The 18,653-nt window shown below is 40.5% G+C and overlaps 2 protein-coding genes across 6 annotated transcripts in view; both read right to left on the reverse strand.

Moving 5' to 3' along the window:
- The window catches only part of PPIL2 (peptidylprolyl isomerase like 2), a 66,357-nt gene extending 61,573 nt beyond the window's left edge, over positions 1–4,784 (reverse strand). Inside the window, exons 1-5 of the mRNA XM_079322465.1 lie at positions 4,675–4,784; positions 4,544–4,593; positions 4,105–4,150; positions 3,441–3,503; positions 3,228–3,279 (exon numbers count right to left, since the gene is read on the reverse strand). Of these exons, the coding sequence (XP_079178591.1) occupies positions 3,228–3,279; positions 3,441–3,503; positions 4,105–4,150; positions 4,544–4,593; positions 4,675–4,706 (243 nt within the window). The 5' untranslated portion in view covers positions 4,707–4,784. The remainder of the gene's footprint in view (positions 1–3,227; positions 3,280–3,440; positions 3,504–4,104; positions 4,151–4,543; positions 4,594–4,674) is intronic.
- Positions 4,785–6,647: 1,863 nt separating this feature from the next.
- Positions 6,648–18,653, reverse strand: part of HIRA (histone cell cycle regulator) — a 31,905-nt gene continuing 19,899 nt past the window's right edge. For 2 of the 5 annotated variants that reach the window (XM_079322460.1, XM_079322458.1), the window contains exons 15-25: positions 18,364–18,534; positions 16,191–16,395; positions 15,333–15,437; positions 14,392–14,540; positions 13,514–13,675; positions 12,703–12,761; positions 11,628–11,733; positions 10,367–10,489; positions 9,276–9,439; positions 7,546–7,634; positions 6,648–7,062 (exon numbers count right to left, since the gene is read on the reverse strand). In XM_079322460.1, coding sequence (XP_079178586.1) covers positions 6,946–7,062; positions 7,546–7,634; positions 9,276–9,439; positions 10,367–10,489; positions 11,628–11,733; positions 12,703–12,761; positions 13,514–13,675; positions 14,392–14,540; positions 15,333–15,437; positions 16,191–16,395; positions 18,364–18,534 — 1,450 coding nt within the window. In that variant the 3' untranslated portion in view covers positions 6,648–6,945. Of the gene's footprint in view, positions 7,063–7,545; positions 7,635–9,275; positions 9,440–10,366; positions 10,490–11,627; positions 11,734–12,702; positions 12,762–13,513; positions 13,676–14,391; positions 14,541–15,332; positions 15,438–16,190; positions 16,411–18,363; positions 18,535–18,653 lie in introns of all 5 variants that reach the window. The other 3 variants (XM_079322459.1, XM_079322457.1, XM_079322461.1) reach the window with 2 other exon arrangements.

The raw sequence follows: 18,653 nt of genomic DNA on the forward strand, positions 1-18,653 counted from the left end.
TGCATGGCATCTTTAGGTCTCCTAACCTGACTCATAGGCCAGGCTAAATTAACTGGACTGAATCAAATTAACTGGCTTTCCAGTGTCCAAAAGAATTAAATTCCCACAGAAATGGGGGAACCAGGGACAAAGACAGTAGCTACTTCTGAGACAAGAGAACAGAGATACTTGCCCAAGGTTACAGAGCCTTGATAGGGGCTGAAAGTACAGCCACAACAATCTGGCCTGCCCACACACAGTCAGAATGTCACTGAACCAGAGTGGAAAAAATAGGTATTGACATCAGACACATTACAATGCACAGGAGGAAAAATAGCTTAGCCCACATAGAACATATCCACACAACAAAGAAAACCAATTTCCTTCAAATTCCTGTCAAAAGGCACGCTGATCTATCATCTGCTCATATCTGAGATTCCAACCAAGCAGACATGCTCTGGCCAATCTCACTCCTTGAAACAGGTATCCTGAGCCCAGCTGGCTCAGTGTGGGCATGCTGGTCAGGCTGTCAGAACGTCACTACATGAAATGTCCTGGCAAGCCTGCAACTCTCTGCAAGCCCAAGAAGCCAAAGTGCTGTTGTCAGTAAAAAGGAATGAGCTAACTATCACTTTCCACTTTATTTTATGCAATTTTAGCATAAGGATAAGACAGGGCAGTGTCCTGACAAAGCTGACAGAAAAAGTGAGACAATGCCAACTGACAGACTCTAGTTCAACTGAGAGAAATTCACTGCTTCTTTCAAAATTATTGGTGTAGCAGTGAAACAAGCATTTTTTACCACAATGCATTGTTTAAAAGGGAGTGGGGGAAAAAATCTAAAGTTACTTTCTAGAATACCTCATGGTAAATTCTAAACAAAGGTCAACAGTGACTGCAGCATTTCTTTAAAAACAAAGACTAGATCCAATAGTTTAGGATTCAGAAGAGTCAGAGAACTCCCTTGTAGATCACTTCATCCAATTAACAGAAGACTAGAACAGTCTTACCCCCTGGAGCACAGCAAAGATAAATATATTAATGACTGCAAGGCTCTCCAGTTGTCCACTGAGAGGTCCACTTCAGAAATAAGACAGCTAGACAGAACTAGTGAGTGTACCACTAACACCTCAATGAGTCTATTGACTTCTCTAGAGCACCTGTCTTGTAGCAAACCACAATTAGAGAAGTACAAGCCACAAAGGGTTTCAATACTATTTTTCACTTCAAGACAAACAAATGGAAAAATTCTCTAGAGTCTCATCACCAACCTGTACAAAGTAACTCCATAAGTTAGTGTACACAACATGGCATTGCAGCTAATCTGGCTGAATTCCTTTCTAAATAAACCCAGAGTCCTGAGTTTCTCTAAGTCACCAATTCATTACAAAAGATACTTTCTGGTTTCCATGAACAAGCTGCACAGGGAACAGAGGGTGCATACACAATGACAGATTCAACAGAGGACAGAACTCTCCAGAGATGCACAAGCTCAATTCACCGACTTCTTCTGCCACCTACCCAGCCTTATCCCAGCACTCCTATCCCATTCCTGCCCAATGCCACCCTCCTCTTCCAAAAATTTGAGCCACCCCTTTGGGAACAAAGTCTAAATTACAATTCTTCTTTCAACCCCACTCATCAACTTTGATCTCCACAGGGCTGGATTCAGCAGTGCTATTCTGGAAAACAAGCATCTCCTTTGTCTTCCAATTGATCTGGAACACCTTGGTCCTGTGGAGGAGAGAGCTGTACAGCACTAGTCCACCACAGAACAAGAGTGGGGAAGGGCTCCCCAGACAGTAACACAGAGGAAAAAGAAGGGATGCACATTGAGGAGAGCTGGAAGATCAACTACAGAAGCACAAGTCTGGAAAACTAACAGGTCTCAAGGCCTGACTTCATTTAAACAGTTATGGTTCATCAAGTATATTCTGCACAGTTTCCCTCTCTCTCCATTACACAACACAGCCAGGCATGTTATCCTTTTTGCTTAGCACTTATTCGAAGCAATTTTAAACCACATCATGGTTCACAATCTGCAATGAGCTGCTGAATGAAAAAAACTGGTCTGGTAACACCCCAAAATTCCCAACCAATGCAGAGAGCAGCAAGATGGTGAGAGGCTGGTGAAAACAAAAGAAATAGCTGTAATTTCATTCCTTCTCAACAACACACTGGCCTCTTCACGTGTGAAGAAAGACCTTCAATCATCTCACCATTGCACAAACACACCTGCAGGAAATATTAAGTCTCAGCCAGGCTGTTGATGTTTAGAGTTTGGAATGTTGCATCTGTATTTAGCTTTTTCTCGTATCTGTCTGACAGGAAAATCTTTAATCAAACACAAGATATTTCAGAAGGAATCTCACAGCCCAGAGCCAGTGGCACATCCCACCAATCCTGGGCAATGGCTGCCACCCAGTGCCTGGAGAAGTAACTGCACACATTGAAGGAAAAGACCAATCCCAGGCACTCAAGCAACAGCTTCTGCTTAAATCTTCCTCTATGCCCTCATAAACAATACACTTTAACACGCCAGAAAACAAGATAATTCCAACAGGGAAATATTTCTTGTATGCCATGTTTATTCAGTGTGTTACAAGTTCATGCTGCTACAGAAAGTAATCCCTTCATAATTATAATTTATGCAGAAAAAGAGGGGAGAAACCCACAAAGGTTTCTCTCACAATGAGCCACCATGACAGAAGCTTTCTGAAATACACTGTCAGGATAACTCCAGATTTTGTAGTGTAAATTTACCATTCATAATATCATCCCTTAACCTCCTTAATCTGCATGATGCCAAACATCCTTTGGATTAGGAAACATTGCAGATGGAGATGTGCCAACCCCTTGCCCTGGAGGAACCAGAATTTTGCTTGTATGAGGCAGCAGAGTCTTTTCCATCAATGACCAGTCAGACTTTCTGGGCAGCACAAGCATTAACAAGTTTGTATTTCCATGTATTTCCAATATGCAGAAGTTCATTATGCCACAGCTGGAAGGGAGGCAAGATACCCTGGGAGCTCATATAACTGAACCACTCACCTTTGCCCTATTTACAATCAGATTACAAAAAATAAATAGAGGTAATGCTCTCCTTTCTTCCACTCATCTTCAAAATTGTACTCCTATTCAATTTCTTTTGCTTTCACTAAGGCATTTTTGTTTCTCTAACACATTAAATAAAAAACTGAGCATAAAGAAAGCAAAGATGTTGTGTGAATCCACCCATCATTACTTACTTCTCCCGTGATTGGATTGGTTCCATACTTCTTTATCCAAGGTACAATGCTCCTGAAAAGATAAGGGATAAAGTAATTCATGACAAGCACCATCACAAACCTCTATTGATGGCCATGACTGTTTCTGTCAACTTGCTAAGACCAAATGGTGGTGACACAGCCATAACCAGTTCAACAACACAAAAATAAAGCTAAGTATAGGCAGGAACTTACAGGATGTCAAAGACTGTCCCATCTGGTGTGCAAACTGGGTATTCAAATGGCTGCAGAGACAAACTAGAAAAAAAGAGAACACATTTTGTTAGCAGAAACAGCTGAAAATCACGATGTCACTGGCAATGACATTCAGCGTCCCCAGTTAGGGATGTTCCACAATCCAGGGAGCTGATAGCTCATAGGTAGGGAAGGCAACTTCCTGAACTACCCAATCTTCAAGGATTTCTAATTCTCTTCCTTCACTCCCACACTTCAAGCAGTAAACTCTGAACAGGAAAAAATAGCAGAAATATTCTTCAATCTATCTTAATCTCTATTTTAGCAAGATGAGTGACTGACCAAGCACATTCTGAGCAGGGACAAGCAGATTTGAGCCCTGATGACACAGATTTGAAAGACTGGGATATACATAGTAGTTGTTCTGCACTATTTCATCACTTGTGTATCCTTTCAGCCATCAGCTCCAACCTCTGCAGACACTGCACGGGTCATTCAGACTCTGTTTCAGTTCTTACTCAACTCTTTCTTGCCACACTACTGCCACAGCAGGCACAAGTCAATGAGAGTAGCTGCCTCAGAAGAACATGGCTTTAGTTCAGTGTCACCAGCCTCATACATAGATGTGTCATTAAGCAATGATAATGTAAATTTGTTGTCTTACCTGCAGTGATCAAATGATAAACGTCTAAAATTGGTTCGTGGAAGATCTGTTTATGGAAAAAGAAAACCCACACAACAGATTTGAACAAATTCATGTATTCTAGGTAACCAAGAAACATTTGAAAGTTACATATTGCTACATAAACGGCGGCAATTTACTGATGACAAGGATAAATACCCTAGAATTTCTAAACTGAAACGAAGATGAAAGCAGCGCTCTGACAGACGGACAGCGCTGAGTTTAAATACGATAATTCACTCTCAGGCTGGGCCCCAGCAGCGGCACAGACCCGGCGGAGGGCGGGGACGCTCCTCTGGCCACCAACGCGGCATTTCCGAGCAGCACCGCGGGCTCAGGCCAGCCGGGGGTCGGGCCCAGCCGGGGGTCGGGGCCCAGCACCGCTGCCCCGGCGATCTGAGGCAGGGCCCGTCCCCCTTACCTGCTTTCTTGCCGCCGTAGAACTGCGTGTACTCGGCGCACGTGATGTACCTGCGAGACAGGGGGGTCACTGAGGCACAGCACAGACACGGCCCCGCACAGCCCGGCCCCCGCCCCGCGCCCCCCGCTCACATCTTGTCCTTCTGGTGCTGCCGCTTGCCCATGGCGGCGGCTCGGCCCGCTCGGCCCGCTCGGCCCCGCCGCGCCTCGGCCCCGCCGCGCCTTCCGCCGGGTGCAACGGGAACGGCGCCGCGGAAACACGGGGGCGGCAGGCGCGTTCCGGGGCCGCGCCGGCCCGGGGGAACAGGCCGGGAGAGCCGGGGAGCTGCTCTGAGGCCTCCAGAACCTCAGAGCAGCTTTCCAGCTGCGCTAGCGCGTTTTCTTGCCTGGGATTGAAAATCTTGGTATTCCCGCTCTGTTGGGCAGTGACAGAACCTCCCAAGAAAAAATGGGTAGAAAAACCTACTCGGTGTCTTAATATGGATACAGCTCTTCACAAAAAGTATTTCAGTGTTTCTTCAAAGAATTCACTGTCCCTTAGATAATTAGCTGTAAATCCCATTGAAGAGTCTTCACTACAAGGCTGAACAGAGGATGGTCAGAGTCCAGATCCCTTGTCTTTAGCAGGAGGAAACAGCAGTTGTCCTGAAATTTTATCAAATACCTCCAAATCCATTCATGCGTTTTCCTTTCCCTGTTACACCATCACCCTGGCAGGTGCCTGCAGAGCCCTTGGAGTGCCATCCATGGATGTGGACAGCCAGACTCGCGGTGAGTGCACCAGGCTCAGAGCCCTCCCCAGGAGATGGAGCTCAGCTCCTGCTTCATCCCAGCAGCTGGTCCTTGGCTACACCCCTGAGCACAACCTGCTCTGCTTGCAGGGGGTTATACTAAACCATTTCTGAAAGTCCATGATTCTATGTTACAGCTCTCCTCTGAGGAACACAATACTTGTTCCCAGGAGTATAGTTTAATTGGCAACAGAATATGAATTATTTACAGCATTACAACTGCTTCCCACTATCAGACTCTTTGGCCAGTTACTCCTTGTTCTGGTCGAGAGTGAAGGATATTGTTTATTAGATGTTAAGGAGAGAAACTGCCCTTTTACAAGGGCTTAAATACACTTAATAATTTTGATTCTCTTATTCATAAACATTTCAAAGCAAGGCATTGAGGCCCATCCAAACAGCAGGGCCTGCAACACCTTCACTTGCTCCTTTCCCAGCACCAAGTACACTCTGGGAAAACGATTTGATATCAGTGGAATTCCAAAGGCACTCCACAAGCAACATGGAAATAACTCACTGGAAGCTCCTTTGCTGCAGGGCAGGCACTCTGGTCAGTGTGAGAAGAGCCTGTTTGGCTCTGTCTGAGATGATGAGCATTCCCACACAGCTCCTGCTCCCTCTGCAGAGATGGGCTCCAGGGGCAAATGCTGTAGCTGTCCACAGACATCACCAGCACTTGTCTGATCACACTTTCAGAGGAAAGGTCATCCAGACAGAATTATTTCTTTCCAGACATGTTACCGTGATTCAGCCTGTGTTGACATTCCTGGAGATGCCTGTGTTCTTTGTAATAATTCAAGACCATGTTTTTGCTTTTTGTTTTTTTTTAAACCAATGCAATGTTCTTTTATTTTGTACTTACAAAAAGAGCCACCCCATTGTATCCCTCCCCCTTCCCCCAAAATGCCTTTTACAAACATTGAAAAATTAAAAACCTGATGATGACATGTTAATTTGGTAGAATTACCTTGAAACATAACCTTTGTAATTAAACTCCTACAAGATGACTTTGTAGTGATAGCCTGATTATTGACCAAATAAAATTCCATATTACAAGTTAGCAAATTCTAGTACAAAAATAGTCCATGTGTTAGAACAGCCTCTTATTATTATTATATTCACAGGAAAGAGTCTATTGGCTGCATAATACCTTAATATTTATGAAATTTCTTTTTACCTGGCTCATTCATCTAATTTAATATAGTGTTGAGCCTCAATAAATCCTCAGGCAAAAAACCCTAAACAGGGTTAAATATGCTGTTCAGTGTACTCTGAAGTACTGTGCTTTTCACAGGACATCCAAGAAACCGCACAAACAGTTCTCAGCTAGTTTTAATATTAATTGAGATCCAGATCCAAAAGGATCCCCCTGAAGTACATATCCATGACTTTCCATAGAAACAGAGGTCACAGCTTCAATGGTCAAGTTTCACTTGGGAAACTGTCGAGCTCCTCCACTCATCATTTCCAGGAATGCGCTGGGACCTCTGCGGCACAGCCCTTCTTCAGGAGTGTCCCCACTGCCCGGGCTCTCGCTCCTCTTTTGTCTCTGGTTAATGCTGTTCAGCAGTTTCTCTCAGACCAAGCCCCACAGGGAAAATCTGGGGACATGCTACTTGTCTCTCAAGATGTCCAGCTGCTCTTGATACTCTGTGAAAAGCCTCTGGAAGCGGAGGTTCTGTCCAATAACAGGAAGAAGCTCTTTCAATAGTTCTCTCTTTCGTAAACCCTGCAGAGAAAACACAAAAGCATCCTCAGAATCTGTTATTTGTTATCATTAACATGTTCCATTGAGCTCTCTAAGATTCATGCCCTTTTTCCTGTCTAGAGAGAGCTGTGCATTTTATATTCTCACTCTGCTTCCATGACTCCCAGAATAAAAACTGTCTTTACATTTACACACTCAGGAAGTTGGAGCAGCCTCTGCAGTTCCAGGATGTGTTCTGAGAGAGAAGACATGTCTTTGGCATGTCCCTGTTTCAGAGCTGCTCTCTGAACGTGTAACTCCCCCTCATCTGTGTGATACTCAAGGCAGCACCAGAGCTGACATGGGGCAACAAGCATTTGCCTGTGGTTACATATGGAATAAATTTCAGTGCCATGGGAGAAAGCCTGCTTATGTGATCAGAGCAGAGTATGGAAAGGGATAATGCCCCATAATTTTTATGGGAAACTCTTCCTTGTTCTTCATTAAACCATTATCAGGACTTACCATAACTGTTGATTCCCACTGACTTCCAGCTGAGTAATGAACTGGACCCAGTAAATCCTTGCATAATTCTCGCAAACGATATTCAAACCCTGGGGATAGTCAGAAATAAAATCACATTTGACAGCATTTCACTACATATAACCACTCCTGAATGTTGCAGACAACATTCAGGAAAGAATTACAAGTATCTGGAATAAAATAAAACCCAAAACACTGATTACTGGAAAGTTATATTCTTACAGCAATTCTTTTGAAATGTAAGATGATTTTTAGAGCTCTGAAGAGTCTTATTTAAGGTTCTCAAAACCAAACCCACTACAAAAGATGATCTACAACAGGGAGAAAAAAAGTCTGCAGTAATTACTCCAGCCTGTTTTAAGAGCTGCCCTGATCTCAACCTCAGTCTCCCCTCCCACACAAACATACCAGCTTTTAAAAAACCAAAACACCTTTAACAAAACCACACATAGTTTCTGGGCCACCTTTATTTACCCAAAAATCAGAGGGGGGAATTCCCTTGCAAGAAACAAAGTCTATTCAAGAATAACTTGTCAATCAACATACAATAGATCAAGTATTTTAATGGATTAGAATCCAATAGATGTTGAAATAATCACAAGAATAAAGGGTCAATAATAGGATGTGCAATTTTCCAAGTTCAGCAATACACATCTGGCAGAGCACCAGTTTTTGTGACATTCATCCATCCATCCATGGCAGCAACATTTGGAGGTGCCAGAGGAAGCCAGTGCATGCAGCAGAGGTTCTCAGTTAGTGAAGGCTTTTAAAAGTACAACCATCTCTTCAACACATGACCCAAGATGAATATTTTAATTTCAACTGGGGAAGGACAGAGAGAACCACATGCAGTTCAACAAGCTCTCTTGTTAAATAAGGTAAGGGTCAAAAGGCAAGAATTCATGATTTTAATTCTGCCAACACCTATTAAGTGGTGTAACACAAACCATTTCATTTCCCTCTGTGCAGAATGATTATGCAAGGTGAAGAGTAAGGCTTAATTAACACAAAGGGAACTAGTAAATTATGAATGTAGACAGGCAGACATGCAACAGAGATCTTTAGAATCCAAAAAGTATAAAGTCAGTTGGTTAACCTTATTTAACATAATAGCATAAAGTGCATTCAAATATAAAATAGACACAAGGAATCTTTCTTGTGTGTTTCTTTTCTCACAGAATTTAACATGTGGAATTCACCAGTACAGCTGGAAATTTAGAAGGTAAAAAAGAATAAAGTGCAGCCAATACAAGCAAATTCTCTGCAATTTTATGTGCTTGGGTACAAAGTGCCAGAGACTGAGCAACCCCTCCATCTCACATCAGGCAGCAATTGTCAGCTGGCTGAGGAGGTTTATGCATTTTACAAGGTGCTGTTGGTTTCCCTGAAACATCTGTAGCTGCTGCCAGACAATACCCAGGATGTGCCTGACAGACCACTGGGTGTTTTTACAATGCAGCTGCCATTACTGGAGTCTGCAGATGGCACTGCTCCCCCAAACCACAGTCTGTTCCCAGTCACTGCCAAAATAGCACTCCTGAGGACTGAGCACTGCAGAAGCAAATGTTTTGGTTTTAAGCAAACCCTGAGTCCAGAAGCCAAGGGGTGAAAGGAGGACATTAAGGGCAGTCATACATACACATGACATGAACAGAGTGTTTCTTAGAAGCCCATCAGAGCTGCAGAGAAGTACCAGAGCCTGGCAGTCTCACCTTCATTAACTAGGTACCGTGCATAGATAAGGAGCCAGTGGTGATATTCATGACTGGATTGTAAGATAAGTGCTGCTGCTATCTGGTTCTCCAGGTATGCAAGTGTTGTTTCTTGTTGCACTAAATGAGGCATGGAGAACAGTCTTGCAGCTTGCCTTCCTGAACTGCAAAACCAAAAAGATTAACATGCCATAAAATCAGATACGAGTTTAAGAAATACATCTTTTTGTAGCACTAGCTATACTGCACTGATCTTTCAGAGGCACACAAGTTATAAAATTATAATTAAAGCATTCAAAGGATTTCTTGCATATAAACATACTTTCATAAGAAAGCTAATTTGAAAAAAAGGTACCTAGTTATTAGAATTTTTTCAAAAGTAATTTTTCATTTAGTTATTGTCTCTTTCTCAGAAAGAGAGTGTTGTTTGTTTATATTTCAAATGTTTTTCACAACAAATTTCCCTCCCCCTCAAGAGAACAGCAATAAAATCATACAACTCTACAACAGTTTCTCACCGGAAAAAAATTAAACTTGGATGTGAAAGGCAGAAATAGGAAAGAAATTGCCTGGGAAATCTAATTCAAATCCAAGTGATTAAGCTATTAAGCTACCTACAGGAATCTGCTCTGGCTCACACTATTCCTTGGTGATATTTTCACATGTTAAAAATACTCACTAGATGACTAATATCTCAACTTTCTCAAAGACTTCATTAAATAGATTCTTTGAGGCCAACTGAACTAACTCAAAAATTGTAAGCCTACTCCAGAAAGCTAGTAAACTAAAAATTAAAATGCAAAATTTAAAAAATGAAGTTTTTAGCTAAGAAAAGCATAAGAGAATTGTCCAATACCTTACTCATCCAACAGAGGAGCCTTAAAATGATTATATTTAGAGCAAGTTTTCCTGCTCCCCAAACAATCTCATAACAACATTAATATACAGGCTATGAACATGCAAAGGATTAAAAAAACCATTGTATGAACTACTGATCATTTCAGAGCCAGTGGCATTTCAAGAAGTAACTCAGTGATCCAGGCAGGTGAATAAAGAACATGGCAAAAGCCAAAGATGCTGATGGCCCGTACTTGGATGTGCGTCCCTGTATCACAGCCAAGGGCCCAGAACACAGCATGGCTTCTTGGGATGGCAAACTAGTCCTGAAGTCTGCACATTGTGCTAGAGAGTCCTGTTTGTCAGAAACAAGATTCCTGAAAAAAAGCAAACAACCAAATAACAAGTCTGAGGAATGCAAACAGCAACGTCAGCAGATCCAGCTCTGTTCTGATTGGTGTTTCTACAGATAACCAAAAAAATATCACTGAAGTGACTCAGGATTATTCCCACTACATGTCCAAATTCTGCTTGTGTCATGTCCCTCCCTACCCCCAAAGTTAAAAATATTAATTACATTATACAATTTACCATTAGTTTGGAAGGAAATTAACTTTCTCCTTGCCATTTTATAATCTAATAAGAAGCCATGACCCAGAATGATGCCTGGAGTGAACACAGTTAAGAACTCATTAAGAACTTGATTTTACCTTTTGTCAGATCTCCTCCCACCACCACACACACACACATAATTGACAATCTTTTCCATAATTACAGCTATCCCTTCATATGGAGGGAGCTGACATTACAGCTGCCATTCCCACACCTAATTAAGGATCTCATATTCTCTGGCTTGAGGTGCCAGGAGAAAAAGTGGCTCAAAACAATGCTAAGTTTAGACTTCAGACAGAACAGGAGCAAAATGGTACAAATATTTAAAACACCCTTTTGCTGCTTTATCATGTTTAAATTTGCATTATGACTAAGGGCATTGCTCTTTTATATATTTCCCAAACTGTTGTACAAACTAAGAAATGGCAGCAAATTCAGAATTATGGCTGAGAGCCTGTCCCCTGCTCCTTACTCCCTTAATAAAAAGAACAAATAAGGTATTTTTCCTTTTCCAGAGGATTTGCTTAGAGTAGTTGAATAACAACAATTATTCTAAGGGGGAGTTAAAACAATAAGCTCTTTCATCCAGCAGGCTCATTACACTAATTACAACAATTATATTAGGATTACAAGATTTTTTTTTTTTTTTCTTCTTAGGAAGACAACAAAGAACCTATTTTGGAAAGACTCTAAATAATTTACCCATGGAAATTTATCATAGGAACTTATGCCTTTCCATGGGGAAAGCCTATTTGATCCTCAACACAACACAGACTCTTGTGTAGCCTTTTCTTGTGTTCAGGAATGACTCTTCCATGACTGAGGTAGAATGATTTCTTCCCAGTAAATCAGAACACGTTAGTTCCTCTGAGTTGGAAAAGCAGGAAATAATCCATGACTTACCATGTAGAAAGAGAAGGATTAAAGCAGTATGCCTTCCCATCAGACATGCTCATGACAGGAATTCCATGCTGAGTCAACAAGATCTGAGAGACAGTTGCATCACTTCCTACAAGTCAAATCAGACCAAAGTTTCTTTTGGAGTCTTGCCTAAGACTCATAATGGTAAAAAATTGTATCCACCATTAATTATCAGTTATAGCAATCAATAGAAAAAGGTTAAATATTGCTCTTAACCACTGATAGGAAGGTCAAGACAAGCTAATGATGGCAAGAACCAGGCTCAGTGCAGTAGCATTAACATCAATTTTGCAAAATACATTATCAATCTTGATGCTGCAATTTATACAGAACATGGGCTTAATCAGGAACATTCTCCTTACCTTGGGAAAATCTTCAGCAATTCTGCCATGTCTTTTATAACTCAAGAAGCCTCTAGCTTTCTTTTTCCCATTAAGTTAAAATTACAAACCCCATCATATTTAGCAAAGTGTGCTCTCTAAGAGCACAGTGTAAGTGGGATAGCTGGAGTCTCATTTCCCAGCTTATTTCAAGTCCAAGGCTCGTGAATATAATTTCTAATGACATTTGCAATTGACTAGCTAGTTTGGATTAGTACAGTATGGATTAAAGCTAAAACAGAAGCTAATGTACTCTGAGACACTGCTTTTTTGATGATTTGTGTTGTGCCAGATACTGCAGTGATTGAAACTAGAGATTTTTAAGTAATGAATCAGAAGATAATCAGTTGTTGTTTATCACTGAGACAATAAACAAACAAATTGCACAGAGAAATTGCTGTAATAGCAGATTTACATGAAGTATTTAGTGATCTTCACAACACTGAATTTCTACATTCAGAAGCAATGCAGACTGTAAGCTACAGAATCTCACACAAGTTTGCTACTCACAGATATTGTCACCACTGTTATTTCAAAAACTTCCCTTTATCACACAATAATGAAGGGAAATTATTTGTTTAGGCTTTTTGGGTTTCATAAAATTTCAGCATATTCATAAATGGCACTAAATAGTACAGGCTGGCTCAATGTTGGTAATTAAAGCACTTTTTTATTACCTGAAAATATTGTTTGCAAAGACTCATCTCTAACAATGGCTGTCTGCTTGTGAACATCCCTGAAGAAGACAAAAGGACAAGTCTGCAGTCAACAAACAACTGAAAACTCAAAAATCTTTTAACAAATGCACTTTTTCACTATTCATGACATTAGGGGGGGTGGGGAGTTTGTTTAGGGCTTTTTAATTTTGGCATTTTCTTCATTGCTTTGACAAAATTATTTTGGCAAACTCAAACCCCTTGTGGCAAGACAGAAGTTAATAGCAGAGAACAATTTTTATGGCTCTTTATCAGGAAACCTCATTACAACAAAGCAAACAGTGAGGATCCAAATAACTCCTTTAGGAGCTCTGACTTGCCTGAGCCATTAGATTGAATTCAACAACTGTAAACAAGTTACAGTGTTTTTATCTTGGCATCTTGAAAATTGCTGGAGTACTTTAATTCTGAAACTCATGTGCTTCATCAGTTAAGTGTGATGGAAGATGTGGAAGGACCCTTACTTCTCTTCCCACCATACCCTATTCCATTCCACATACATCACAAGCACTTAAACTAGTGATTTCTAGCAGATACTTTATCTTCATTCTAGAATGAAGTTCGATATTCTGGGCTGTCCTAAAATAGAAACAGGATTCTGCTGAAACAGAAACAATCCTGACCAGTTAACTCTGCATATTCTATTCAAGAGTGGACTTCTGTTCAGACCTGATGTGGTTTAAGCTCCTGTCTGAGCAGCAGTGCAGTGACACAGCTGAAGGTACCCATGAACATGGCCTGAGGCAGCTGCTGCAGCCAACACAGCCCTTACCAAACAGAGAGTGTAGCAGCAGTGGTGAGAGCCATGATGCAAGAACCTGTGCAATGCAGGGTGGAAATGGGTGTATTCAATATTATAGGAGGAAGAAGGCGACGACCACAAGCTGAAAATACTGACAATGTTCGTTTCTCACAGGCCACAGTTACAATCTCACTGGAAAAAAACAAAAACAGAAAGAAACATTTGTGCTTTGTCAAATGCAAGTAGCAGAAAAACAGGCTGAATTCTTAAGTTTTCATACAACTCAGGTAAATTTCCCAAAAAATAACTATTGCAGCTTTAAAAAAAATTTTTCAATGTCAAGAAGAAAAGTCATAAACTAAACAGACCAAGGGGAATAGCTGGAAATATCAGTAGAGCTTTTGGTTATACAGAAGTTCTCCCTCAAGCCTGTACTTGAATTTATCTTTAAAACCTGCTGCTTCTTTTTCAGACCTAGATGTGGCTCAGGCTTCAGAAATACACTTTCAGTTTAAACTCTGAAGTTGGAACTAGGCAAAATTGAGAAAAATCAAGAGAAAAAATAGCAAAAGACTCAGGAAAATACTTTGACATGACCAAAAATGCCATTTCCAATTTTTCAGTCTTTAGTAGTTAAAACCTTTCACTTATGATTTAGTCAACTTCAATGAAGAAATTTAAAGCAGAAATGTAAAAATACAAGAAAATAATTGTAACTGGCTAATGTGAATTGTGATGTTTTAAGACTGCACAGAGTTAATACTTGAAGCAAAACCTGAGACTAAGAGCAGTGTAGACTTTTACCCATAAAGATTTATTATGAAACATAACTGTAAATTGTATTTTTGTACACCTGAAAATGTTTTGTGGCCTTCAGGATCCCCTTCCTCCAAAAGACACTCTCTTACCAGCTCCCTGCTGCAGCCAGGATTCGATTGGTGAGGACTGTCTCCCATTCCTTTCCTTCTCGATTACACTTTAACCTGCTCAACTTTGAGCCCCCCACTGTGGTCATTTCATTCTCCACTTCGAGGTACATTGATGGATCTGAACATATCTGAAACACAAAAAATAAAGTAATTTTTGGAAGAGGAAAAAAAACTATTCAAAAAAGCACCAATTACTATCAGAACCAAAACAATGCTTAAAACAGATTTAAGTATGGCATTCTCTGATTATTGTGGCTTCAAAATATACCATGGCACTTCAAAAGAAGCAGATTTCTGAAAATCAGCCTTGCCTAAAACACAAGTAATTTCTTTGTATTTGAAGCACAAACATAAGAAAAGGCTGTGCTAGTCTGTCTCTGCTTCCTAATTATGGGCACCAGATCAAGTCTGTATGTGCCCAGTCTCCCCACAGTCTTGCAATTGGAACCAGACTACCACAGCCTGGATACACCTAAAAACTCTTTCATAAATACCTAAAACATTACTATTTGCTAGCCTGTTCAGATGCAGAGCACCTTCAGAAAGCTCTCAGAAAAGCTCTGGGTTCATTCCTTAGTGGTGTACTCCAAACACCACTACAGAACAGTGCAGCATCCACTCCTCCCAGAGACTCATCTCCAACACACACTTTGGAGGAGGAACTGATGAACCAGAGGTACCCACTCCTCTTTGGAGTTTAGCTGGGTCAGATGTATCATATTTTTAGCTGATTTGCCATTATCTTTACTCATACAGACATATTCTTAGAAGCTAAAATGTTACCATCTTGCTTGTTTGAACAAATACACACATTCAAAAGTTAACTCATCAAAGGATATGAATAACCTTAGGATATTTAAAAGAAAACAGGAGGTTTTTTGTTTGTTTTTAAAATACTGTTTTCATTCTAGTCCACTTACTTGCAAAGTAAACGATTTCTGTGGGATTGGGGTTGGCAGTTTAAGTGCTAATGCTGGTGCAGAGATGCAAGCAGCATCCTTCTCAGAGGCCAGTGTAGCTGGGGACTGGAAAAAAATTGCAGAAATAGTTACATTTTTCTATTTTAAAAAGTGAAAACCAAATATATTCTACCAAAAAGACTGATTTGAAATAGAATTTTCTTAAAATTCCAAATAATGCCAATTGCAAATGTTAGTCTTGCTCCAATTAGTTGTATGAATACAAGTTTTTAAATATAGCTTCTAAGAACCAAAGAAAAACAAAAACTTGAAGTGGTCTTTTTTTTTTTTTTTTTGAAAACACCCCTATTTTCAACTGCAACTACTTCATGAAAATTCTGGTGTATTACATGGAAAATTTAAGCTCTAGATACTGAAAACACAGGTATCTATATGCCCTAAAATGATGGAAACTCTAATGCAACTATTTAGGGTTCTGAGGAAATTTATAACTATTTAAGTCACCATATCCAAGTCACTTTCTTGTTCTTGGACAACTCTCCATCATATGCCACCAAAAACTGTTGGCATTTCATTTTATTCCATACAGTTATTTGGCAGGCTAGCATTACTTAGCTAGCTACTTAGTAAGTAGCTACATACCTATATGAAAATAAACACATCTGCCACACCATGTGCACCTGCTTTTTCTAAGCTTAAATTCTAAAACCAGGGAGTTTAAAGGCATGGAACGGATATGGCTAAAAATTCTGAGGGACTGATACTACTTGTGTTTCCCTGAGTTGATGGAACAAGTCAACATGGTACTGACTTCATTAAACAAAATTTGAAAGCCACAATGAATCTTATATATTTCACCTGAACAGTTAAAGTTACTGGTACAAGTCTGGAGTCTTTCCGAGGCCTTCCTTTTTTCTTCTTTTCTACTGTTTCTCCCTCAAGTTCCAGTTTCCTTTTGGGTACACTGAGTGGTTTAACAGCTGGAATCTTCTCTTCACTGTCACTGCTGCTCTCCAGAATATCCTTGGGCTTATTGTCTTTAATTAAATTCTGATCCTTCAGTCTGTAAAAAAAAAGTCTGTAAAAAAAAAAGCCGATGCCAAAAGTTGCCATGTATCCTACAAATTGCCTTCTTGCAGATAAGGTGACATTTCTTAGCCCTGTTTGAGTGCATTTCAAAACACACAAAGGCAGGAGGAAGAAGCTGAAGAGGTATGGCAAGCCCTTTCCAAAAGTACAATGTGCAATATATATGTAAACCAATCAGACATATCCTCCCCTTTAAAAAAAAATTAATCAAACCAGCAGTTAGCCCATGGGATAAAGTTGAAAATAGCAACCTTATTTTAGCATTCCGTTCCCATTACCATCAGATCTCTTTCCCTAAGCTGATACAAATAATTCAGCACTCTAAGATGCAAGAGCAGTTCATCTTTTCCCCCTCAGTGGACACTAGACTTTCTGCTTATTCATGTAGAACTTTTGGCATTCTGTTGGCTATCCCCAGAAGTTGTTCTGTTCAGGTCTGACTACTGCAAAATGTGTATCTGCAAACCATACACAACTTCAGCTCCAACTTCCATTTCAGGAGATGTAACTATGGAATCACAGAATAGCTGGAGTTGGAAGAGACCTTAAAGACCATCTGATCCCAACCCCATGCCATGGGCAGGGACACCTTCCTGATTCTAGGAATCTAGGCCAGATTGCTCCAAGCCCCATCCCACTTGGCCTTGGAACACTTCCAGGCATGAGATACCAACATTTTTTTTGGGCAACCTGTTCCAGTGTCAGTGTCTATCACCCTCAGAGTAAGGGATTTTTTTACTATTATCTCATCTAAATCTGCCCTCTTTCAGTTTCAGGCCATTCTCCTTCGTCCTGTCACTACATGGCCCTGGGAAAATTCCCTCTCTAGTTCTTCTGCAGCCCCTTTAGGCACTGGAAGGCTGCAATAAGGTCACCCTGGAGCCTTCTCTTCCCCAGGCTGTACAGCCCCAGCTCTCTCAGCCTGTCCTCACAGCAGAGATGCTCCAGCCCTCCCATCATCTTTGTGGCCTCCTCTGGATTTCATCTAGCAGGTCCATGCACCTTTATAATCAAATATAATATAACTAATACAAAGTGCAATCCCTGTGAACTCTCTTGTTAAACATTATACTCTAAAATAGGTCATTTAACCATCCTTACCTTCAATAGCTGGTTATTAACTCACACTGTTTTGCCACTTATTTCTTAACTACTTGGCTTCAGAGAAATACCTTGCATAATCCAAACCATTTTTTCCCTGGCATCTGAATAATGCCAAACAATACCCTTTTATCCATATTTCACTGACACATTAGAAGCAATTATGAGAGTAATTTAATACATCTTGCTTCTGCATCACATGGTTAAGCTCTTTGACAAAAAATACCCCTGTAAAAACCATGTTTTACTGATAATAACTGGGGAACTACATACTTTTTTAGCAAGACTGCTATTTTTTTCATCATTTATTTTGGTGAAACAGGAATACTTATCCCGTAACACTATCCCAGAAAACAAAACTCCTTTTTTTTTTTTATCACATGGATCCAGAGTCAAAACCCTTTAAAATCAGAATCTTGCCTGCATGCCTTCAAGGCATAATATTGAAATATAACTGCAGTTATGATGATTAGAGGTCATCTGTTGACATGTAATTTATGTCGTGTCAATTTATCTTGAGGTAAATCTCTCTTGTACAGAGATGCAGCATGGCTATTTTTGGCTGGTTTTGTCTCCTAAGGAGCCCAGCTGCACTCAGTCACACAGGCATGTAACTTGGAATATCTTGGAGAATCTGCTTGATACCAAAATGTCAGGGACAAATGTACCAAGGGCTAACACCAGCATGAAACTTACCTATTTGTAGCTGCCCACTTCCTTCCAATATTGGAAGAAACCCGAGACAACTTCTAGAGTGCCAGCAGTGTGACATCTACACCACAGAGAATTTGTTTAAACTCTCCATTTTATTATCTTCCCCCCTCCCCAGGCTATGTCTTACCTGTCCACAACAGTCTGATTTGTGTTTGTTACAACAGCAGTCCCTGAGGTGGCTTTGGATCGTTCTGTAAATCGAGAATCAAATGCTTTCATGGGTTCAATCTTGGATGGAGTTGTCAACACAGAGGAAGATGATGCAGAAGGAGTAGCTGAGGCAGAGGTAGCATTTACACTGTCAATAAAGACACAGCAAAAGAAGGATTGAAAAATTTAGACTGGTAAGTGGTATTGCTCTTAAAACTAGCATTCATGATACTGGCTAGAAACCATGTTGAAAACCTTTCACTTAAG

Source organism: Erithacus rubecula, assembly GCF_903797595.1.
Source record: "Erithacus rubecula genome assembly, chromosome: 19".
NCBI classification, from domain to species: Eukaryota; Metazoa; Chordata; class Aves; order Passeriformes; family Muscicapidae; genus Erithacus; species Erithacus rubecula.